General features: G+C 52.3%; 1 protein-coding gene across 1 annotated transcript; it reads left to right on the plus strand.

Annotated features, from left to right (window-relative positions):
• The first annotated feature begins 49 nt into the window (after window positions 1-49).
• chek2 (checkpoint kinase 2) lies at window positions 50-15,250 on the plus strand. The gene is made up of 14 exons (XM_072432932.1): window positions 50-221; window positions 1,399-1,511; window positions 6,354-6,486; window positions 7,089-7,179; window positions 7,655-7,751; window positions 7,852-7,905; window positions 8,861-8,925; window positions 9,032-9,131; window positions 9,753-9,839; window positions 9,927-10,090; window positions 11,140-11,252; window positions 11,321-11,406; window positions 11,668-11,832; window positions 15,185-15,250. The coding sequence occupies exons 1-14, from the start codon at window positions 191-193 to the stop codon at window positions 15,248-15,250; spliced, it is 1,365 nt and encodes a 454-aa protein (XP_072289033.1). The 5' UTR covers window positions 50-190.
• Window positions 15,251-24,245: the final 8,995 nt, after the last annotated feature.

Genomic DNA, 24,245 nt, shown 5'->3' on the forward strand with positions numbered 1-24,245 from the left:
ATCCTTTCAAGGCTGTTCTTTAGAACATCTGAATATGAACCCTCAGGTCCAGTCTCAGTCCCAGTCTCAGTCCAAGTCCAGTTCCAGTGGCTCCAGTGGGACGGCGAGTTCTCTGGACACTCTGCCCCTGACTCTGCCCTCGGTCCCAGAAGAACCAGAGTCAGAACTGCCGCCGCCCTGGGGCCGACTCATGCCCATGGTGCCCGGCTTCAAAGTGCTTGGTAAGTCCTGTTTTAGTCCTGCTTTAGACCTGGTTTAGTCCTGCTTTAGTCCTGCTTTAGTCCTGCTTTAGTCCTGCTTTAGTCCTGCTTTAGACCTGTTTTAGTCCTGCTTTAGACCTGCTTTAGTCCTGCTTTAGACCTGGGTTAGTCCTGTTTTAGTCCTGCTTTAGACCTGTTTTAGTCCTGTTTTAGTCCTGCTTTAGTCCTGCTTTAGTCCTGTTTTAGTCCTGCTTTAGTCCTGCTTTAGACCTGCTTTAGTCCTGCTTTAGACCTGGGTTAGTCCTGTTTTAGACCTGTTTTAGTCCTGTTTTAGTCCTGCTTTAGACCTGTTTTAGTCCTGTTTTAGTCCTGCTTTAGTCCTGCTTTAGACCTGGTTTAGACCTGGTTTAGTCCTGCTTTAGACCTGCTTTAGTCCTGCTTTAGACCTGCTTTAGTCCTGCTTTAGTCCCTCTTTAAACCCTCTTTAGACCCTCTTTAGTCTCTCTTTAGTCCCTCTTTAGTCTCTCTTTAGTCTCTCTTTAGTCCCTCTTTAGACCCTCTTTAGTCTCTCTTTAGACCCTCTTTAGTCCCTCTTTAGTCTCTCTTTAGTCTCTCTTTAGTCCCTCTTTAGACCCTCTTTAGTCTCTCTTTAGTCCCTCTTTAGACCCTCTTTAGTCTCTCTTTAGTCTCTCTTTAGTCTCTCTTTAGTCCCTCTTTAGACCCTCTTTAGTCCCTCTTTAGACCCTCTTTAGTCTCTCTTTAGTCCCTCTTTAGTCCCTCTTTAGTCTCTCTTTAGTCTCTCTTTAGTCCCTCTTTAGACCCTCTTTAGTCTCTCTTTAGTCTCTCTTTAGTCTCTCTTTAGACCCTCTTTAAACCCTCTTTAGACCCTCTTTAGTCTCTCTTTAGTCTCTCTTTAGTCTCTCTTTAGTCCCTCTTTAGACCCTCTTTAGTCTCTCTTTAGTCTCTCTTTAGTCCCTCTTTAGACCCTCTTTAGTCTCTCTTTAGTCCCTCTTTAGTCTCTCTTTAGTCTCTCTTTAGTCTCTCTTTAGTCCCTCTTTAGTCTCTTTAGTCTCTCTTTAGTCTCTCTTTAGTCCCTCTTTAGTCTCTTTAGTCTCTCTTTAGTCCCTCTTTAGACCCTCTTTAGTCCCTCTTTACTCCCTCTTTAGCCCTCTTTAGTCCTGGTTTGGTTCTTTTGCAGACTGTGTTCAGGACTCTTATGTGGTGGGTCGGGACCACAACTCGGATCATGTTCTTGGAGACGGTTCTGACAAGTTCAGAGTTTACAGCAAACGCCACTTCAGGATCTACAAGGTCTGAGTCCTCCTCCTCCTCCTGCTCCTCCTCCTCCTGCTCCTCCTCCTGCTCCTCCTCCTGCTCCTCCTCCTCTCCTCCTCCTCCTCCTCTCCTCTTCCTCCTCTCCTCTTCCTCCTCCTCTTCCTCCTCTTCCTCCTCTCCTCCTCCTCTTCCTCCTCTCCTTGTCTCCTTCTGTCAAATCAAATCAATTTATTTTTGTAAGGCCCAAAATCACAACAACAGTTGCCTCTGAGGGCCACAGGGAGAAATGAATCAACAATGTCTGTGGTGGCGATGGACGATGTCCCAGGGTCCTCTGTCCTTAGACTCTCCTTCTCGGCCAGGAAAAACTACAAAAAAACCTCTTTGGGAAAAAAGCGTAGAAACCTGGAGGAGTTCCAGTGAAGGAGAGATCTGACTCTCACAGACGGACACGAGGGAGACTGGAGCTGGAGCCACTCTTCAGGCAGAAGAGGGACCGTCCACACAGGGCAGGGACCACTTCACCAGGACAGGGACATCTGGGTCCACAGGTCCTCAGGAGTGAGAGAAAGAAAAGAAGGCGGTGAACAGTTTGCAAGTGGAATTAAAAAATAAATATTGTTTGATAGCATAAGTAGTCAGAAGAAGAAGAGGATAGTGCTCAAGCTGTCATACTTCCCCCAGCACAGTTACTCCTAGGGCAGCGTAGCTGAAGCTGTGGGTTTATGTTTCTGTTCCTAACTAGTCTGACCGTAAGCGATTTCGAAGAGGAACGTTTTAAGCCTGGACTTAAATGAAGAGACTGTGTCAGCATATTTAACATGGGTCGGGAGCTGATTCCATAACACAGGAGCTTGGGAGCTAAACGCTCTACCTCCTACAGTACTTTTAGAGACTCTTGGCACCACCAGAAGGCCGGCATTCTGAGAGCGAAGAGCTCTGTTTGGATGATATGGTTCTATAGCATCTTTGAGGTAGGATGGGGCCATGTCATTTATGGCTTTGTAGGTCAAGAGTAGAATTTTAAATTTGATTCTAGACTCGACGGGGAGCCAGTGAAGAGACTTCAGCACTGGCGTAATGTGCTCTCTTCTTTTTGTTCCTGTTAGTAATCTTGCTGCTGCATTTTGAACCAGTTGAAAGCTTTTTATGGAGCTTTTAGGACCTGCTGTGAGCAGGAGTTACAGTAGTCTAATCTAGTCGTTACAAATGCATGGATAAGTTTTTCAGCATCACTTTTAGGCAGGATTCTTCTGATTTTGGCTCTTGTTGCGCAAATGGAAATAGTCTGTTTTACAAGCTTGATTTATATGAGCTTTAAATGAGAGCTCCTGGTCAAATAAGACTCCAAGGTTTCTTACAGTAGAACTGGAGGCTACACTGACATTGTCCAGTGTGACTATCTGCTCAGATAGAGCGTCTCGTAGATGCTTAGGGCCAAGCACAATGACCTCGGTTTTTTCAGGGTTAAGAAGCAGGTAGTTTAGTGTCATCCAGGTTTTTATCTCCTTCACACAAGTACTAAGTCTGTCTACTTGATCGCTCTGATCAGGTTTCATTGATAAATACAGCTGAGTGTCGTCTGCAGAGCAGTGGAAGTTAATGTCATGTGACCTGATCATGTGACCTAATGGCAGCATATAAAGAGTAAACAGAATTGGACCGAGTACTGATCCCTGTGGCACACTGTAAATTACTTTAGAGCAGGTGAGGAGCTCTGGTTTACATTAACAAATTGGAACCTATCAGATAAATAGGATTTAAACCAGCTGAGGGCGGGGCCTCTGAGGGCGGGGCCTCTGAGGGCGGGGCCTCCAACACCTACATCACATTCTAACCTCTGCAGTAGAATGTTGTGGTCGATGGTCAAACGCTGAGGTCCAACAGAACCAGGACTGAGACCAGTCCATCATCAGCGGCTAATAACAAATCATTTGTGACTTTAACTAGTGCAGTTTCAGTGCTGTGGTGGGCTCTGAACCCTGCTGTGGTGGGCTCTGAACCCTGCTGTGGTGGGCTCTGAACCCTGCTGTGGTGGGCTCTGGACCCTGCTGTGGTGGGCTCTGAACCCTGCTGTGGTGGGCTCTGGACCCTGCTGTGGTGGGCTCTGAACCCTGCTGTGGTGGGCTCTGAACCCTGCTGTGGTGGGCTCTGGACCCTGCTGTGGTGGGCTCTGAACCCTGCTGTGGTGGGCTCTGGACCCTGCTGTGGTGGGCTCTGAACCCTGCTGTGGTGGGCTCTGAACCCTGCTGTGGTGGGCTCTGAACCCTGCTGTGGTGGGCTCTGAACCCTGCTGTGGTGGGCTGTGAACCCTGCTGTGGTGGGCTCTGAACCCTGCTGTGGTGGGCTGTGAACCCTGCTGTGGTGGGCTCTGAACCCTGCTGTGGTGGGCTCTGAACCCTGCTGTGGTGGGCTCTGAACCCTGCTGTGGTGGGCTCTGAACCCTGCTGTGGTGGGCTGTGAACCCTGCTGTGGTGGGCTCTGAACCCTGCTGTGGTGGGCTCTGAACCCTGCTGTGGTGGGCTCTGAACCCTGCTGTGGTGGGCTGTGAACCCTGCTGTGGTGGGCTCTGAACCCTGCTGTGGTGGGCTCTGAACCCTGCTGTGGTGGGCTCTGAACCCTGCTGTGGTGGGTTATAAATAGGTCTGTAGTTTATCAATAGGTCGGGATCTAGATGAGGCTTTTTCAGAAGAGGTTTAATGACGTCATGTTTGAAGGACGTGGAACATAAGCACAGCCTCCTGTCCTGGTCCTCACCTGGTCTCCTCCTCTCCTCGTCTCATCCTCACCTCGTCTCCTCCTCACCTCGTCTCCTCCTCTCCTCGTCTCCTTCTGTCCTGGTCCTCTCCTCGTCTCTTCCTCTCCTTGTCTCCTCCTCACCTCGTCTCCTTCTGTCCTGGTCCTCTCCTCGTCTTCTCCTCTCCTCGTCTTCTCCTCTCCTCGTCTCCTCCTCACCTTGTCTCATCCTCTCCTCGTCTCCTCCTCACCTTGTCTCATCCTCTCCTCGTCTTCTCCTCACCTCGTCTCATCCTCTCCTCCTCACCTCGTCTCCTCCTCACCTCGTCTCCTCCTCTCCTCGTCTCCTTCTTTCCTGGTCCTCTCCTCGTCTCCTCCTCGTCCCCTCCTCTCCTCGTCCCCTCCTCTCCTCGTCCCCTCCTCTCCTCGTCCCCTCCTCACCTCGTCTCCTCCTCTCCTCGTCCCCTCCTCACCTCGTCTCCTCCTCACCTCGTCTCCTTCTGTCCTGGTCCTCTCCTCGTCTCCTCCTCACCTCGTCTCCTCCTCACCTCGTCTCCTTCTGTCCTGGTCCTCTCCTCGTCTCCTCCTTACCTCGTCTCCTCCTCTCCTCCTCACCTCGTGTCCTTCTTTCCTGGTCCTCTCCTCGTCTCCTCGTCTCCTCCTCACCTCGTCTCCTTCTCTCCTGGTCCTCTCCTCGTCTCCTCCTCTCCTCGTCTCCTCCTCACCTCGTCTCCTCACCTCGTCTCCTCCTCTCCTCGTCTCCTCCTTACCTCGTCTCCTCCTCTCCTCCTCACCTCGTGTCCTTCTTTCCTGGTCCTCTCCTCGTCTCCTCGTCTCCTCCTCACCTCGTCTCCTTCTCTCCTGGTCCTCACCTCGTCTCATCCTCTCCTCCTCACCTCGTCTCCTCCTCACCTCGTCTCCTCCTCTCCTCGTCTCCTTCTTTCCTGGTCCTCTCCTCGTCTCCTCCTTACCTCGTCTCCTCCTCTCCTCCTCACCTCGTGTCCTTCTTTCCTGGTCCTCTCCTCGTCTCCTCGTCTCCTCCTCACCTCGTCTCCTTCTCTCCTGGTCCTCTCCTCGTCTCCTCCTCACCTCGTCTCCTCCTCGTCCCCTCCTCTCCTCGTCCCCTCCTCACCTCGTCTCCTTCTGTCCTGGTCCTCTCCTCGTCTTCTCCTCTCCTCGTCTTCTCCTCTCCTCGTCTCTTCCTCTCCTCGTCTCCTCCTCACCTCGTCTCATCCTCTCCTCCTCACCTCGTCTCCTCCTCACCTCGTCTCCTCCTCTCCTCGTCTCCTTCTTTCCTGGTCCTCTCCTCGTCTCCTCCTCTCCTTGTCTCCTCCTCACCTCGTCTCCTTCTGTCCTGGTCCTCTCCTCGTCTCCTCCTCACCTCGTCTCCTCCTCACCTCGTCTCCTTCTGTCCTGGTCCTCTCCTCGTCTCCTCCTTACCTCGTCTCCTCCTCTCCTCCTCACCTCGTGTCCTTCTTTCCTGGTCCTCTCCTCGTCTCCTCGTCTCCTCCTCACCTCGTCTCCTTCTCTCCTGGTCCTCTCCTCGTCTCCTCCTCACCTCGTCTCCTCCTCACCTCGTCTCCTCCTCGTCCCCTCCTCTCCTCGTCCCCTCTCCTCGTCCCCTCCTCACCTCGTCTCCTCCTCTCCTCGTCCCCTCCTCTCCTCGTCCCCTCCTCTCCTCGTCCCCTCCTCTCCTCGTCTCCTCCTCACCTCGTCTCCTCCTCTCCTCGTCTCCTCCTCTCCTCGTCTCCTTCTTTCCTGGTCCTCTCCTCGTCTCCTCCTCTCCTTGTCTCCTCCTCACCTCGTCTCCTTCTGTCCTGGTCCTCTCCTCGTCTCCTCCTCACCTCGTCTCCTCCTCACCTCGTCTCCTTCTGTCCTGGTCCTCTCCTCGTCTCCTCCTTACCTCGTCTCCTCCTCTCCTCCTCACCTCGTGTCCTTCTTTCCTGGTCCTCTCCTCGTCTCCTCGTCTCCTCCTCACCTCGTCTCCTTCTCTCCTGGTCCTCTCCTCGTCTCCTCCTCACCTCGTCTCCTCCTCACCTCGTCTCCTCCTCGTCCCCTCCTCTCCTCGTCCCCTCCTCTCCTCGTCCCCTCCTCTCCTCGTCTCCTCCTCACCTCGTCTCCTCCTCTCCTCGTCTCCTTCAGGACGGTGTGGAGGCGTTCGTGGAGGACCTCAGTAACAATGGAACTTTTGTGGACGGACTTTTGATTGGAATCAAGAGGAAAACTCCTCTGACCAACAGCGCCGTGATCTCCCTGTCCCACGAGAAGAAGAGAGGTGAGACCTGGACTGGGACTGTGACCGGGACCTGGACTGTGACCGGGACTGTGACCGGGACTGTGACCGGGACTGGGACTGTGACCGGGACTGTGACCGGGACTGTGACCGGGACCTGGACTGTGACCGGGACTGGGACTGTGACCGGGACTGTGACCGGGACTGGGACTGTGACCGGGACTGTGACCGGGACCTGGACTGTGACCGGGACCTGGACTGTGACCGGGACCTGGACTGTGGCCGGGACTGGGACTGTGACCGGGACCTGGACTGTGACCGGGACCTGGACTGTGACCGGGACCTGGACTGTGGCCGGGACTGGGACTGTGACCGGGACTGGGACTGGGACCTGGTCCAGACTCGGGTCAGTCTGAGATTGTTCTTGTTGCTTCATAAACCATCAGTGAACCAGATGGAGAGGCTTTGGGTCTGGTCCTGGTTGAACCCGGTCTGGTCCTGGTTGAACCCGGTCTGGTCCTGGTTGAACCCGGTCTGGGTCTGGTCCTTGTTGAACCCGGTCTGGTCCTGGTTGAACCCGGTCTGGTCCTGGTTGAACCCGGTCTGGGTCTGGTCCTTGTTGAACCCGGTCTGGTCCGGTGCAGTCTTTATGTACATAGACCTGATGTCCAGTGAGCAGGTGGCGGCCCCTAAAGCGCTGGAGGAGAAGTACGTCCTGACACGGCAGATCGGAACGTGAGTCGCACTTTTGTCCCTTCCTCACAAACGCCTGTGCTAGCTCTGTGCTAGCTCTGTGCTAGCTCTGTGCTAGCTCTGTTCTAGCTCTGTGCTAGCTCTGTTCTAGCTCTGTGCTAGCTCTGTTCTAGCTCTGTTCTAGCTCTGTTCTAGCTCTGTGCTAGCTCTGTTCTAGCTCTGTTCTAGCTCTGTTCTAGCTCTGTGCTAGCTCTGTTCTAGCTCTGTGCTAGCTCTGTTCTAGTTCTGTGCTAGCTCTGTTCTAGCTCTGTGCTAGCTCTGTGCTAGCACTGTTTTAGGTCAGGGTTGTGACCTTTAGGCTCTTAAAGGTGTGCTTGCTCCTCAGAGGAGTTTAAGGGTTAAAGGTCAGGGTTGTGACCTTTAGGCTCTTAAAGGTGCGCTTGCTCCTCAGAGGAGTTTAAGGGTTAAAGGTCAGGGTTGTGACCTTTAGGCTCTTAAAGGTGTGCTTGTTCCTCAGAGGAGTCTGTGGAGAAGTGAAGCTGGCGTATGAACGAGCACATCTGCAGAAATACGCCGTGAAGATCATCAACAAAGGAAACTTCAAATCTGAAGGAGTGAGTCTGGACAAGCTCCGCCCCTTTATGACTGTGTCATGTGACTGTGTCATGTGACTGTGTCAAGTGACTGTCATGTGACTGTTGTGTCCTATCACAGACGGCCACGAGAAACGCTGAGACTGAGATCGAGATCCTTCAACGAATCGACCACGTGAGAAACACACACACATATACACAATACACACACATACACACAATACACACACATACACACAATACACACACATATACACAATACACACACATACACACAATACACACACATACACACAATACACACACATATACACAATACACACACATACACACAATACACACACATACACACAATACACACACATATACACAATACACACACATACACACAATACACACACATACACACAATACACACACATATACACAATACACACACATACACACAATACACACACATACACACAATACACACACATATACACAATACACACACATACACACAATACACACACATATACACAATACACACACATACACACAATACACACACATATACACAATACACACACATATACACAATACACACACATATACACAATACACACACATACACACAATACACACACATATACACAATACACACACATACACACAATACACACACATACACACAATACACACACATATACACAATACACACACATACACACAATACACACACATATACACAATACACACACATACACACAATACACACACATACACACACATATACACAATACACACACATACACACAATACACACACATATACACAATACACACACATACACACAATACACACACATATACACAATACACACACATACACACAATACACACACATATACACAATACACACACATACACACAATACACACACATATACACAATACACACGCATACACACAATACACACACATATACACAATACACACACATACACACATATATACACAATACACACATATATACACAATACACACATATATACACAATACACACACATATACACAATACACACACATCTACACAATACTCACACAGACACACACACACACACTGTGAACAGTGTTTCTCTGGTTTCAGCCATGTTTGATGAAGACTGTGGACTTTTACCAAACTGAAGAGCGTTACTACATCGTCCTGGAGCTGTGAGTGTGTGTGTGTCTGTGTCTGTCTCTCTGTCTCTGTCTCTGAGAGTGTGTGTCTTTATGTATTTGTGTGTAGTTTGTAACATCATTGTGTGTTGTTTGTGAGGATGGAGGGTGGAGAGCTCTTCTTCAGGATCAAGTCCAAAAAACAGATCCCTGAACCTGTCGCCAAGTTCTACTTCTACCAGATGCTGCTGGCAGTGCAGGTACTAAACCGGGACTAAACCGGGACTAAACCGGGACTAAACCGGGACTAAACCGGGACTAGACTGGGACTAGACCGGGTCTAAACCGGGTCTAGATCTGGACTAAACCGGGACTAAACCGGGACTAGACTGGGACTAGACTGGGACTAGACCGGGTCTAAACCGGGTCTAGATCTGGACTAAACCGGGACTAAACCGGGACTAAACCGGGACTAAACCGGGACTAAACCGGGACTAGACTGGGACTAGACTGGGACTAGACCGGGTCTAAACCGGGTCTAGATCTGGACTAAACCGGGACTAAACCGGGACTAAACCGGGACTAAACCGGGACTAAACCGGGACTAGACTGGGACTAGACTGGGACTAGACTGGGACTAGACTGGGACTAGACTGGGACTAGACTGGGACTAGACCGGGTCTAAACCGGGTCTAGATCTGGACTAAACCGGGACTAAACCGGGACTAAACCGGAACTGAACCGGGACTAAACCGGGACTAGACTGGGACTAGACTGGGACTAGACCGGGACTAGACTGGGACTAGACCGGGTCTAAACCGGGTCTAGATCTGGACTAAACCGGGACTAAACCAGAACTTACATGGTCCGTTTCCCTCCAGTATTTGCACAGAAACGGGATCATCCACAGAGACCTGAAGCCAGAGAACGTTCTTCTGTCATCGAGCGAAGACTTCTGCCTCATCAAGGTACAACCTGATCCGGGCCCTTGTCCGGGCCCTTGTCCGGGCCCTTGTCCGGGCCCCAGGTCTGACCCCTCTCTGGTCTCATTGCAGGTCACAGACTTTAACCAGTCCCGGATCCTGGAGGAAGCGGCCCTCATGAGGACTCTCTGTGGGACTCCGTCGTACTTGGCCCCTGAAGTCTTCACGTCGGCCTCGAGTCCTGGATATGGACTCTCTGTGGACGCCTGGAGCCTCGGGGTCCTGCTGTTCGTCTGGTGAGGCTAAAGCGGGTTAATAACACGTCACTCTGAACCTCCTCAGACTAAAGTGTTTCCATGACGACAGCTCCAGAGCCTTTGAGAGACTCTGTATGAAGCATCAGCAGCACTGAAGAGGGGCCCTAGGGCCAAGACCCTCGAGATGCCAGACGTCCTGAAAATGTACCAAAGGTTCATGTTTTAGTCTGAATAGAACATGTGGTGTAGTTCCTCAGTTGTCCAGGAGGGTCCACAGTAGAAAAAGGTTCAGTTGTTTCATCTGGACGTTTTGACTCATCCAAGAGTCATTGTCAATCTGAGAATTTAGACCTTGAACTCAGACATTTAATCCACAAAAGAGACGTTCCTCTCAGACCATGTGACCAAGCATCTAACGACCGTCTCAGCTCCATCAGTGAGGAACTCACAACCCTCCAACCCTCTGAGGGTACCCCCTAACCCTCTACCCCCTAACCCTCTACCCCCTAACCCTCTACCCCCTAACTCTCTACCCCCTAACCCTCTACCCCCTAACCCTCTACCCCCTAACCCTCTACCCCCTAACCCCCTAACCCCCTAACCCTCTACCCCCTAACCCTCTACACCCCTAACCCCCCTACCCTCTACACCCCTAACCCCCCTAACCCCCTACTCCTCTAACCCCCTACCCTCCACCCTCTAACCCCCTACCCCCCAACCCTCTAACCCCCTACTCCTCTAACCCCCTACCCCTCTAACCCCCTACCCCTCTAACCCCCTACTCCTCTAACCCCCTACTCCTCTAACCCCCTACCCTCTAACCCCCTACCCTCTAACCCCCTACTCCTCTAACCCTCTACATTTCAGAACAGTATAAATCAGGCTCCGCCCCTTTTAAATGAACATTTAATTAAGTCTTTTGCACTTTTCCAAGTCACAGAATTTACTATACTAAACTAAACTAAACTAAACTATAATGACACTATCAACATTCAACCATGAAGCAACAAGCAACACCTGTGTCCTCTGTGTCCTCTGTGTCCTCTGTGTCCTCTGTGTCCTCTGTGTCCTCCTGCTCCTGGCTCCAGTCTCGGGGGTTATCCTCCATTTCATGAGCAGTTTGGTCCTTCAGTTCGAGACCAGATCCTCAGTGGGTCTTACACCATGATCCCGAGTCAGTGGGGCCACATCTCCGACCAGGGTAAGTCCTGATCCGGTCCTGATCCGGTCCTGATCCGGTCTTGATCCTGGTATGATCCTGTTTTCCAGCAAAGGATCTGGTCCAGAAGCTGTTGGTGGTGGATCCCAGACTCAGACTGAGCATCGACGAGGCTCTGGAGCACCCATGGGTGCAGGTGAGACACTTCCAGCGTTCCCCCAGAGCGTTCCCCCAGAGCGTTCCCCCAGAGCGTTCCCCCTTCTGACCTGCCAGGGGCTTTAAGCCCCCGACATCACGGCTCCTGGGATCATTGGGGCCCTTGAACCCCTTCATCACGTGAAGGTGTCGGTCGGTTCAAGGAGGGTTTATTTTTTTTATTGTTATTTTCTGGTTCAAAGTTTTGATCAGATAAGTGTTGAATCTGTGACGTCAAGATAAAACATTCCTCGTTTTTCAGGACGAGACGATGAAGCGGCGAGTTCAACGAGTCATGTATCCAGAACCTTCTACCCCCTCTGAGACCCCCACGGGCCCCACCTCTAAGACCCCCACGGGCCCCCCCTCTGAGACCCCCACGGGCAGAACCACCAGACGCTCTGGTCTTCGCTCTTCTGCTCCTGAGGTTGGGGCCTTTGAGTTATTTTAAAGTCTAACACCAGGTGTCACTGTCACATGTGTTTGTGTTAACGCTAACGTTAGCTGGGGTTCAAATGTGTAGTAGCCTCGCATGCTAACGTTAGCTGGGGTTCAAATGTGTAGTAGCCTCGCATGCTAACGTTAGCTGGGGTTCAGATGTGTAGTAGCCTCGCATGCTAACGTTAGCTGGGGTTCAAATGTGTAGTAGCCTCGCATGCTAACGTTAGCTGGGGTTCAAATGTGTAGTAGCCTCGCATGCTAACGTTAGCTGGGGTTCAAATGTGTAGTAGCCTCGCATGCTAACGTTAGCTGGGGTTCAAATGTGTAGTAGCCTCGCATGCTAACGTTAGCTGGGGTTCAGATGTGTAGTAGCCTCGCATGCTAACGTTAGCTGGGGTTCAGATGTGTAGTAGCCTCACATGCTAACGTTAGCTGGGGTTCAGATGTGTAGTAGCCTCGCATGCTAACGTTAGCTGGGGTTCAAATGTGTAGTAGCCTCGCATGCTAACGTTAGCTGGGGTTCAAATGTGTAGTAGCCTCGCATGCTAACGTTAGCTGGGGTTCAAATGTGTAGTAGCCTCGCATGCTAACGTTAGCTGGGGTTCAAATGTGTAGTTGCCTCGCATGCTAACGTTAGCTGGGGTTCAAATGTGTAGTAGCCTCGCATGCTAACGTTAGCTGGGGTTCAAATTTGTAGTAGCCTCGCATGCTAACGTTAGCTGGGGTTCAAATGTGTAGTAGCCTCGCATGCTAACGTTAGCTGGGGTTCGCTGGGGTTCAAATGTGTAGTAGCCTCGCATGCTAACGTTAGCTGGGGTTCAAATGTGTAGTAGCCTCGCATGCTAACGTTAGCTGGGGTTCAGATGTGTAGTAGCCTCGCATGCTAACGTTAGCTGGGGTTCAAATGTGTAGTAGCCTCGCATGCTAACGTTAGCTGGGGTTCAAATGTGTAGTAGCCTCGCATGCTAACGTTAGCTGGGGTTCAAATGTGTAGTAGCCTCGCATGCTAACGTTAGCTGGGGTTCAAATGTGTAGTAGCCTCGCATGCTAACGTTAGCTGGGGTTCAGATGTGTAGTAGCCTCGCATGCTAACGTTAGCTGGGGTTCAGATGTGTAGTAGCCTCGCATGCTAACGTTAGCTGGGGTTCAGATGTGTAGTAGCCTCGCATGCTAACGTTAGCTGGGGTTCAAATGTGTAGTAGCCTCGCATGCTAACGTTAGCTGGGGTTCAAATGTGTAGTAGCCTCGCATGCTAACGTTAGCTGGGGTTCAAATGTGTAGTAGCCTCGCATGCTAACGTTAGCTGGGGTTCAAATGTGTAGTTGCCTCGCATGCTAACGTTAGCTGGGGTTCAAATGTGTAGTAGCCTCGCATGCTAACGTTAGCTGGGGTTCAAATTTGTAGTAGCCTCGCATGCTAACGTTAGCTGGGGTTCAAATGTGTAGTAGCCTCGCATGCTAACGTTAGCTGGGGTTCGCTGGGGTTCAAATGTGTAGTAGCCTCGCATGCTAACGTTAGCTGGGGTTCAAATGTGTAGTAGCCTCGCATGCTAACGTTAGCTGGGGTTCAGATGTGTAGTAGCCTCGCATGCTAACGTTAGCTGGGGTTCAAATGTGTAGTAGCCTCGCATGCTAACGTTAGCTGGGGTTCAAATGTGTTGTAGCCTCGCATGCTAACGTTAGCTGGGGTTCAAATGTGTAGTAGCCTCGCATGCTAACGTTAGCTGGGGTTCAAATGTGTAGTAGCCTCGCATGCTAACGTTAGCTGGGGTTCAAATGTGTAGTTGCCTCGCATGCTAACGTTAGCTGGGGTTCAAATGTGTAGTAGCCTCGCATGCTAACGTTAGCTGGGGTTCAAATTTGTAGTAGCCTCGCATGCTAACGTTAGCTGGGGTTCAAATGTGTAGTAGCCTCGCATGCTAACGTTAGCTGGGGTTCAAATGTGTAGTAGCCTCGCATGCTAACGTTAGCTGGGGTTCAAATGTGTAGTAGCCTCGCATGCTAACGTTAGCTGGGGTTCAGATGTGTAGTAGCCTCGCATGCTAACGTTAGCTGGGGTTCAAATGTGTAGTAGCCTCGCATGCTAACGTTAGCTGGGGTTCAAATGTGTAGTAGCCTCGCATGCTAACGTTAGCTGGGGTTCAAATGTGTAGTAGCCTCGCATGCTAACGTTAGCTGGGGTTCAGATGTGTAGTAGCCTCGCATGCTAACGTTAGCTGGGGTTCAAATGTGTAGTAGCCTCGCATGCTAACGTTAGCTGGGGTTCAGATGTGTAGTAGCCTCGCATGCTAACGTTAGCTGGGGTTCAGATGTGTAGTAGCCTCGCATGCTAACGTTAGCTGGGGTTCAAATGTGTAGTAGCCTCGCATGCTAACGTTAGCTGGGGTTCAAATGTGTAGTAGCCTCGCATGCTAACGTTAGCTGGGGTTCAGATGTGTAGTAGCCTCGCATGCTAACGTTAGCTGGGGTTCAGATGTGTAGTAGCCTCGCATGCTAACGTTAGCTGGGGTTCAGATGTGTAGTAGCCTCGCATGCTAACGTTAGCTGGGGTTCAGATGTGTAGTAGCCTCGCATGCTAACGTTAGCTGGGGTTCAAATGTGTAGTAGCCTCGCATGCTAACGTTAGCTGGGGTTCAGATGTGTAGTAGCCTCGCATGCTAACGTTAGCTGGGGTTCAAATGTGTAGTAGCCTCGCATGCTAACGTTAGCTGGGGTTCAGATGTGTAGTAGCCTCGCATGCTAACGTTAGCTGGGGTTCAGATGTGTAGTAGCCTCGCATGCTAACGTTAGCTGGGGTTCAAATGTGTAGTAGCCTCGCATGCTAACGTTAGCTGGGGTTCAGATGTGTAGTAGCCTCGCATGCTAACGTTAGCTGGGGTTCAAATGTGTAGTAGCCTCGCATGCTAACGTTAGCTGGGGTTCAGATGTGTAGTAGCCTCGCATGCTAACGTTAGCTGGGGTTCAAATGTGTAGTAGCCTCGCATGCTAACGTTAGCTGGGGTTCAAATGTGTAGTAGCCTCGCATGCTAACGTTAGCTGGGGTTCAGATGTGTAGTAGCCTCGCATGCTAACGTTAGCTGGGGTTCAAATGTGTAGTAGCCTCGCATGCTAACGTTAGCTGGGGTTCAAATGTGTAGTAGCCTCGCATGCTAACGTTAGCTGGGGTTCAAATGTGTAGTAGCCTCGCATGCTAACGTTAGCTGGGGTTCAAATGTGTAGTAGCCTCGCATGCTAACGTTAGCTGGGGTTCAAATGTGTAGTAGCCTCGCATGCTAACGTTAGCTGGGGTTCAAATGTGTAGTAGCCTCGCATGCTAACGTTCTTTTCTTCTTTTCGAAGGTGGAACTGACGCGGAAACGAAATCGAGAAGAAGACGACGAGGAACGAGCCAGAAAACGCAAATAAACGTGCCTTTTTACCTGTAAATACTGTAACATTTTCTAATAAATATTTTTATTTTTACTTTGTCCTGTGTGTTTTTTACGTCATGTGATCAAGGAGCTCAAAGGTGATTGGACAAAGGTTTGATTCATTTACTGATGTTTTACACATTAGGCCACACTTGGTTTACGGATCCGCCGCACCCGGGCCCCGGGAGAGCGTAAGCCAAGATGGCCGCCATTTAAACCTATGGAGCGGCTCATTGCATGGCCTGACCCCTGGTGGTCAGTAGGGACATGTCCGGTCTCTGTCTCGTGTGTTGGTCTGATGGTTAAAGACATGACTTATGGTGCAGGAGGTCACGGGTTCGAATCCTGCAAAGATTTAATTTAATTTAATGTTAAGCTTTTTATATTTACAAATTAGTTTTACAGGTGAGAAAAGACATGGTCCATAACCATCATTCTAAAGCAGGTGTGTAGGACTGTGTGTAGGACTGTGTGTAGGACTGTGTGTGTAGAACTGTGTGTGTAGGACTGTGTGTGTAGGACTGTGTGTGTAGGACTGTGTGTAGGACTGTGTGTGTAGGGCTGTGTGTGTAGAACTGTGTGTGTAGAACTGTGTGTAGAACTGTGTGTAGGACTGTGTGTAGGACTGTGTGTGTAGGACTGTGTGTAGGACTGTGTGTGTAGGACTGTGTGTGTAGGACTGTGTGTGTAGGACTGTGTGTGTAGAACTGTGTGTGTTGAACTGTGTGTGTTGAACTGTGTGTGTAGAACTGTGTGTGTAGAACTGTGTGTGTAGGACTGTGTGTAGGACTGTGTGTGTAGGACTGTGTGTGTAGGACTGTGTGTAGGACTGTGTGTGTAGAACTGTGTGTGTAGAACTGTGTGTGTAGAACTGTGTGTGTAGGACTGTGTGTGTAGGACTGTGTGTGTAGGACTGTGTGTAGGACTGTGTGTGTAGAACTGTGTGTGTAGGACTGTGTGTGTAGGACTGTGTGTAGGACTGTGTGTAGAACTGTGTGTAGGACTGTGTGTAGAACTGTGTGTAGGGCTGTGTGTAGGACTGTGTGTGTAGAACTGTGTGTGTAGGACTGTGTGTGTAGGACTGTGTGTAGGACTCTGTGTGTAGGACTGTGTGTAGGACTGTGTGTGTAGAACTGTGTGTGTAGAACTGTGTGTGTAGGACTGTGTGTGTAGGACTGTGTGTGTAGGACTGTGTGTGTAGAACTGTGTGTGTAGAACTGTGTGTGTAGGACTGTGTGTGTAGGACTGTGTGTGTAGAACTGTGTGTGTAGAACTGTGTGTAGAACTGTGTGTGTAGAACTGTGTGTGTAGAACTGTGTGTGTAGAACTGTGTGTGTAGGACTGTGTGTGTAGGACTGTGTGTGTAGAACTGTGTGTGTAGAACTGTGTGTGTAGGACTGTGTGTGTAGGACTGTGTGTGTAGGACTGTGTGTGTAGAACTGTGTGTGTAGAACTGTGTGTGTAGGACTGTGTGTGTAGGACTGTGTGTGTAGGACTGTGTGTAGGGCTGTGTGTAGGACTGTGTGTGTAGGACTGTGTGTGTAGGACTGTGTGTAGGACTGTGTGTGTAGAACTGTGTGTGTAGAACTGTGTGTGTAGGACTGTGTGTGTAGAACTGTGTGTAGGACTGTGTGTAGAACTGTGTGTAGAACTGTGTGTAGGGCTGTGTGTAGGGCTGTGTGTAGGACTGTGTGTAGGACTGTGTGTGTAGGACTGTGTGTAGAACTGTGTGTAGGGCTGTGTGTAGAACTGTGTGTGTAGGACTGTGTGTAGGACTGTGTGTGTAGGACTGTGTGTGTAGAACTGTGTGTGTAGGACTGTGTGTGTAGGGCGTGTGTAGGGCTGTGTGTGTAGGGCGTGTGTAGGGCTGTGTGTGTAGGGCGTGTGTAGGGCTGTGTTTGTCAGTTGTATTTAGAATGTCAGTCGTTTAGTGTAAATTGTGTCGCGGTTTCTATGGCGTCGTTTCCATTGTCTCTGAACCAGAACCAGAAAAGGTTTATTTCCTTTTTTCAACAAACAGAATTCACAAACAGTGGAACATAAAACGATGAACAACAATAAAACACATTATATAAGTCAAAAAGAGAAACAATTTAAATCTGTGGCTCAAAAGAGGCTGTAACTTTCCACAAGTGTTTACCGTATTTTCCACACTATAAGTTGCACTTTTTTTCATAGTTTGGGCGACAGCGACTTATATGTGATATTATTTGTTCTTTTCACAGGTTATATTTTGGTCTTAGATTTTATCAAATACATTTCCTCCAAAAAAGTGACTTATATTATATATTATATATATATATATGTTATATATATAATATATATTATATATATATAAGTGTCTCTCACGTCCTGATGAAGACACTGGAGCTGGTCCTGGACCACCTCCACTCCACCGTGAGCTCAGCCATGGACCCGCTGCAGTTTGCATACTGGCCTGTGGAGGACGCCGTCATCTCCTGCTGCACCGCTCTCTCTCTCACCTGGAAAAGCCTGGCAGCTCTGTGAGGATTCTGTTCTTCGATCTTTCCAGCGCCTTCAACACCATCAGCTCCTGAGGGACAAGCTGGAGACGGCTGGTGTGGAGTATGACCTGGCAGAGTGGATCCTGGACTACCTCACAGACCGACCCCAGTTTGTGAGAGCCCGGGACTGTGTGTCTGACACTCGGACCTGCAGTGTGGGAGACCCAGGGCACTGTCCTCGCGCCCTTTCTCTTCACCCTTTACACTGCAGACTTCAGACATGACACGGACAGCTGTGTCCTGCAGAAGTTCTCTGATGACTCTGCCATCATCGGACTCATCACGGACGACGATGACGAGGAGTACAGAGGACTGGCGCAGGACTTTGTGGACTGGTGTCAGCGGAACCACCTCCTCATCAACGCGGGGAAGACCAAGGAGATGGTGGTGGATTTCCGCAGACGCCACCCCACTGCCCCCTCACCAGTGAACATCCAGGGACGGGACATTGAGAGAGTGACTCATACAAGGACCTGGTGTTCATCTGAACCACAAACTGGACTGGACTCATAACACAGACGCACTGTACAGGAAGAGCCAGAGTCGGCTCTACCTCCTGAGGAGACTCGGGTCTTTTGGAGTGACAGGGCCACTCCTGACAGGGCCGCTCCTGACAGGGCCACTCCTGAAGACCTTCTACGACTCTGTGGTGCATCAGCTCCTGTAGGTGTGGTCATCACAGAGAGGGAGAGGAAGAGGCTGGACAGAGTCATCAAGAAGTCCAGCTCTGTCCTGGGCTGTCCTCTGGACTCGGTGCAGGAGGTGGGGGACAGGAGGGTCCTGGCTAGATTCACATCCATGCTGGACCATGAGTCTCACCCCCTGCAGGACACTCTGTCCCCTGCAGGACACTCTGTCCCCTGCAGGACACTCTGTCCTCTCTGGAGAGCAGCTTCAGTGAGAGACTGATCCACCCTCGCTGTGGGAGGGAGAGGTTTCGTAGGTCTTTCCTTCCTGCTGCTGTTAGAATTTATAACAAACAGTTAGTACCGAACACTCACAATACTGACCTAACCATGTGCAATTCTGTCATATGTGCAATTACTGTGAAATTCATGTGCAGTCTATGTGCTGTCATGACACATATTCATGTGCAATTACTGTCGTGATCACATGCAATGGTATTTATGTATTTATTTATTTGTCTATGGGAGTTTTTATTTATTTATAGTAGATCTTCTACTGAAAGTGTTTTTCAGACTTCCTATAAGTGATCTGTTCTTCTGGATCTACCTGCGTTGCAACAATGAAATTTCCCCATGTGGGACAATAAAGGAATATCTTATCTTATATAATATATATTATATATTATATAAGAATGTAGAGACAGTTCATGTCTTTGGTCAAAGGTTTAAGCAGCGAAATCAAAAACGGATGAAATATTGTAGTTTCTGTCCATGGACTCTTCTGGTTCCAGAACCTTCTCCAGGATCTTTCAGGTGTGGATTTTGTTCTGACTTCACTAGTTCCAGAGCACCGGGTGTGAAAACTCGATGATGCGTTTCATTTCTGAACGGAGCTCGTAGATGAAGCCTCCAGAGTGCAGAGCGAAGACCCTGCACTGGGCGTTTAAGGCGGGGCCGCCGGAGGAGCCGTGGGACATGAAGGTGTGGTAGGTGGTCACAGAGACCAGGGGTTGGACGTCCTCAATCTATCGACAGACATGTGGCTGATCCTGTCGTCCTTAAACTGCTCTAGATGCTTTTCCACCGCCTCATGCCTCTTCTCCAGCTCCATCACACACGTTTGGTCGATCCTCAGCACGTTGTCGCCCGGAATGCCAATGACGCAGGTGAACAGATGTAGTGCTGAAACAGCACAAAAGCAGTTCCCACTGAAACGTCACCGAGCACAGCTTTGCAGATGGACTTGCCAAATGGAAAGAGCTTTTCCAGTCGTGGTAAATCACTAAACGACGAAGCCTTTTCCTAAAGTCCACTTCCTTCAGCTTCTCCTGAAAAGATGTCCCACGATGTGGCTCCTCTATTTCCTCTAAATAAGGAAACTGCTTTTTCAGACCTTCATTCATCAGTTTGAGATTTTCTTCATCACTTTTCCAAACTTCACTGAGCGAAACCAGCCTGGACAGGACCTGTCCTCTGTCCTGTCCTCTGTCCTCTGTCCTGTCCTCTGTCCTGTCCTCTGTCCTGTCCTCTGTCCTCTGTCCTGTCCTCTGTCCTCTGTCCTGTCCTCTGTCCTCTGTCCTGTCCTCTGACCTGTCCTCTGTCCTGTCCTCTGTCCTCTGTCCTGTCCTCTGTCCTCTGTCCTGTCCTCTGTCCTCTGTCCTGTCCTCTGACCTGTCCTCTGTCCTGTCCTCTGACCTGTCCTCTGTCCTGTCCTCTGTCCTCTGTCCTGTCCTCTGTCCTCTGTCCTGTCCTCTGACCTGTCCTCTGTCCTGTCCTCTGTCCTGTCCTCTGTCCTGTCCTCTGTCCTCTGTCCTCTGTCCTCTGTCCTCTGTCCTGTCCTCTTTCGTGTCCTCTGTCCTCTGTCCTGTCCTCTGTCCTCTGTCCTCTGTCCTGTCCTCTGTCCTGTCCTCTGTCCTGTCCTCTGTCCTCTGTCCTCTGTCCTGTCCTCTGTCCTCTGTCCTGTCCTCTGTCCTCTGTCCTGTCCTCTGTCCTGTCCTCTGTCCTCTGTCCTGTCCTCTGACCTGTCCTCTGTCCTGTCCTCTGACCTGTCCTCTGTCCTGTCCTCTGTCCTCTGTCCTGTCCTCTGTCCTCTGTCCTGTCCTCTGACCTGTCCTCTGTCCTGTCCTCTGTCCTGTCCTCTGTCCTCTGTCCTCTGTCCTGTCCTCTGTCCTCTGTCCTCTGTCCTCTGTCCTGTCCTCTTTCGTGTCCTCTGTCCTCTGTCCTGTCCTCTGTCCTCTGTCCTGTCCTCTGTCCTCTGTCCTGTCCTCTGTCCTGTCCTCTGTCCTCTGTCCTCTGTCCTGTCCTCTGTCCTGTCCTCTGTCCTCTGCCCTGTCCTCTTTCCTGTCCTCTGTCCTCTGTCCTGTCCTCTGTCCTGTCCTCTGTCCTCTGTCCTGTCCTCTGTCCTCTGTCCTCTGTCCTCTGTCCATTCCTGTCCTCTGTCCTCTGTCCTCTGTCCTCTGTCCTCTGTCCTCTGCCCTGTCCTCTCTCCTGTCCTCTGTCCTCTGTCCTGTCCTCCGTCCTGTCCTCTTTCCTGTCCTCTGTCCTGTCCTCTGTCCTCTGCCCTGTCCTCTGTCCTCTGTCCTCTGTCCTGTCCTCTGTCCTCTGCCCTGTCCTCTGTCCTCTGTCCCCTGTCCTCTGTCCTCTGTCCTCTGTCCTCTGTCCTCTGCCCTGTCCTCTCTCCTGTCCTCTGTCCTCTGTCCTCTGTCCTGTCCTCTGTCCTCTGTCCTCCGTCCTGTCCTCTTTCCTGTCCTCTGTCCTCTGTCCTGTCCTCTGTCCTCTGTCCTGTCCTCTGTCCTCTGTCCTCTGTCCTCTGTCCTGTCCTCTGTCCTCTGTCCTCTGTCCTGTCCTCTGTCCTCTGTCCTCTGTCCTGTCCTCTGTCCTGTCCTCTGTCCTCTGCCCTGTCCTCTTTCCTGTCCTCTGTCCTCTGTCCTGTCCTCTGTCCTGTCCTCTGTCCTCTGTCCTGTCCTCTGTCCTCTGTCCTCTGTCCATTCCTGTCCTCTGTCCTCTGTCCTCTGTCCTCTGTCCTCTGTCCTCTGCCCTGTCCTCTCTCCTGTCCTCTGTCCTCTGTCCTCTGTCCTGTCCTCCGTCCTGTCCTCTTTCCTGTCCTCTGTCCTCTGTCCTGTCCTCTGTCCTGTCCTCTGTCCTCTGTCCTGTCCTCTGTCCTCTGTCCTGTCCTCTGTCCTGTCCTCTGTCCTCTGTCCTGTCCTCTGTCCTGTCCTCTGTCCTCTGTTCTCTGTCCTCTGTCCTGTCCTACTGCTTTTGTGTTCTCTGTTCTTTTTGGCGCTTTTTCAAAACAGATCTTGAATGTTTTCTCTTTATTTATGGATATTTTATCCTCAATAAACACATAATATTTGTCTGTTGAAACATCTTCGAGTATAAAATGGTCCAGCTTTAGAAAGCGTCCGTCTCGTGCTGCGGCGTCTCTGATGCTCATGTCTTTGGTTCCATAGACACGCACCTGATCAAAGTTCTTCATGGAGGAACTCTTGAGTCCTCCTTTGGTCTTGATGAACACAAGGTCAGACTCTTCCACATCTTCTGTGCTGGTCGCTATAGTGGCCAGCTGGTCTCGGTCCAGGCGGTTGCAGGGGACGTGTGTGGCGAGGCCTCCAGCACCGTGTGGACCAATCACAGAGCAGCAAACCAAAGAGGGCGGCGCTGATGGACGTGCTGTAGCGTGAGTTTGGGGATGTCAGGACGATCGGGTCAGTTCATGATGATCATAAGAAGAAAGAATATACAGGGCCAAAAATAGACTTCAATGTAAATATGTTTATTTTATCCGGCTGTTTTTGTCACATTTAACGTGAGTTTGTCTTTCAGAAAGTTCAGTTTGGTGAAGTCACAGTCACATGACCACGAGACAGAAGAGGTGAGAGGGCGTGAGGCGAGAGGGCGTGAGGCGAGAGGGCGTGAGGTGAGACGGCGTGAGGCGAGAGGGCGTGAGGCGAGAGGGCGTGAGGCGAGAGGGCGTGAGGCGAGAGGGCGTGAGGTGAGAGGGCGTGAGGCGAGAGGGCGTGAGGTGAGAGGGCGAGAGGTGAGAGGGCGTGAGGGGGCGTGAGGTGAGAGGGCGAGAGGCGAGAGGGCGTGAGGTGAGAGGGCGTGAGGCGAGAGGGCGTGAGGTGAGAGGGCGAGAGGTGAGAGGGCGTGAGGGGGCGTGAGGTGAGAGGGCGAGAGGTGAGAGGGCGTGAGGCGAGAGGGCGTGAGGTGAGAGGGCGTAAGGCGAGAGGGCGTGAGGTGAGAGGGCGAGAGGTGAGGTGGCGTGAGGCGAGAGGGCGTGAGGCGAGAGGGCGTGAGGCGAGAGGGCGTGAGGCGAGAGGGCGTGAGGGGGCGTGAGGCGAGGGGGCGTGAGGCGAGAGGGCGTGAGGCGAGGGGGCGTGAGGCGAGAGGGCGTGAGGGGGAGTGAGGTGAGGGGGCGTGAGGTGAGAGGGCGTGAGATGAGAGGGCGTGAGGCGAGAGGGCGTGAGGTGAGAGGGCGTGAGCCGAGAGGGCGTGAGGCGAGAGGGCGTGAGGCGAGGGGGCGTGAGGCGAGAGGGCGTGAGGGGGCGTGAGGTGAGGGGGCGTGAGGTGAGAGGGCGTGAGGCGAGAGGGCGTGAGGCGAGAGGGCGTGAGGTGAGAGGGCGTGAGCCGAGAGGGCGTGAGGCGAGAGGGCGTGAGGCGAGGGGGCGTGAGGCGAGAGGGCGTGAGGGGGCGTGAGGTGAGGGGGCGTGAGGTGAGAAGGCGTGAGGCGAGAGGGCATGAGGCGAGAGGGCGTGAGGCGAGGGGGCGTGAGGCGAGAGGGCGTGAGGGGGCGTGAGGTGAGGGGGCGTGAGGTGAGAGGGCGTGAGGCGAGAGGGTGTGAGGTGAGAGGGCGTGAGGGGGCGTGAGGCGAGAGGGCGTGAGGCGAGAGGGCGTGAGGCGAGAGGGCGTGAGGCGAGAGGGCGTGAGGCGAGAGGGCGTGAGGTGAGAGGGCGTGAGGCGAGAGGGCGTGAGGTGAGAGGGCGAGAGGTGAGAGGGCGTGAGGGGGCGTGAGGTGAGAGGGCGAGAGGTGAGAGGGCGTGAGGCGAGAGGGCGTGAGGTGAGAGGGCGTAAGGCGAGAGGGCGTGAGGTGAGAGGGCGAGAGGTGAGGTGGCGTGAGGCGAGAGGGCGTGAGGCGAGAGGGCGTGAGGCGAGAGGGCGTGAGGCGAGAGGGCGTGAGGGGGCGTGAGGCGAGGGGGCGTGAGGCGAGAGGGCGTGAGGCGAGGGGGCGTGAGGCGAGAGGGCGTGAGGGGGAGTGAGGTGAGGGGGCGTGAGGTGAGAGGGCGTGAGATGAGAGGGCGTGAGGCGAGAGGGCGTGAGGTGAGAGGGCGTGAGCCGAGAGGGCGTGAGGCGAGAGGGCGTGAGGCGAGGGGGCGTGAGGCGAGAGGGCGTGAGGGGGCGTGAGGTGAGGGGGCGTGAGGTGAGAGGGCGTGAGGCGAGAGGGCGTGAGGCGAGAGGGCGTGAGGTGAGAGGGCGTGAGCCGAGAGGGCGTGAGGCGAGAGGGCGTGAGGCGAGGGGGCGTGAGGCGAGAGGGCGTGAGGGGGCGTGAGGTGAGGGGGCGTGAGGTGAGAGGGCGTGAGGCGAGAGGGTGTGAGGTGAGAGGGCGTGAGGGGGCGTGAGGCGAGAGGGCGTGAGGCGAGAGGGCGTGAGGCGAGAGGGCGTGAGGCGAGAGGGCGTGAGGCGAGAGGGCGTGAGGTGAGAGGGCGTGAGGCGAGAGGGCGTGAGGTGAGAGGGCGAGAGGTGAGAGGGCGTGAGGGGGCGTGAGGTGAGAGGGCGAGAGGTGAGAGGGCGTGAGGCGAGAGGGCGTGAGGTGAGAGGGCGTAAGGCGAGAGGGCGTGAG

The sequence above is a fragment of the Eucyclogobius newberryi genome, unplaced genomic scaffold (assembly GCF_026437365.1).
Source record: "Eucyclogobius newberryi isolate DKJ021-1_F unplaced genomic scaffold, fEucNew1.0.hap1 SCAF_6, whole genome shotgun sequence".
NCBI lineage: Eukaryota > Metazoa > Chordata > Actinopteri > Gobiiformes > Gobiidae > Eucyclogobius > Eucyclogobius newberryi.

What these genes read in the sequence shown, in the direction of transcription:
- chek2 (XM_072432932.1), top strand. Translation starts at nt 191, where the DNA reads ATGCCCATGGTGCCCGGCTTCAAAGTGCTTG. An exon ending in GCCACTTCAGGATCTACAAG is followed by an intron (nt 1,512 to 6,353) that starts GTCTGAGTCCTC and finishes CGTCTCCTTCAG; the next exon opens with GACGGTGTGGAGGCGTTCGT. An exon ending in TCCTTCAACGAATCGACCAC is followed by an intron (nt 7,906 to 8,860) that starts GTGAGAAACACA and finishes CTCTGGTTTCAG; the next exon opens with CCATGTTTGATGAAGACTGT.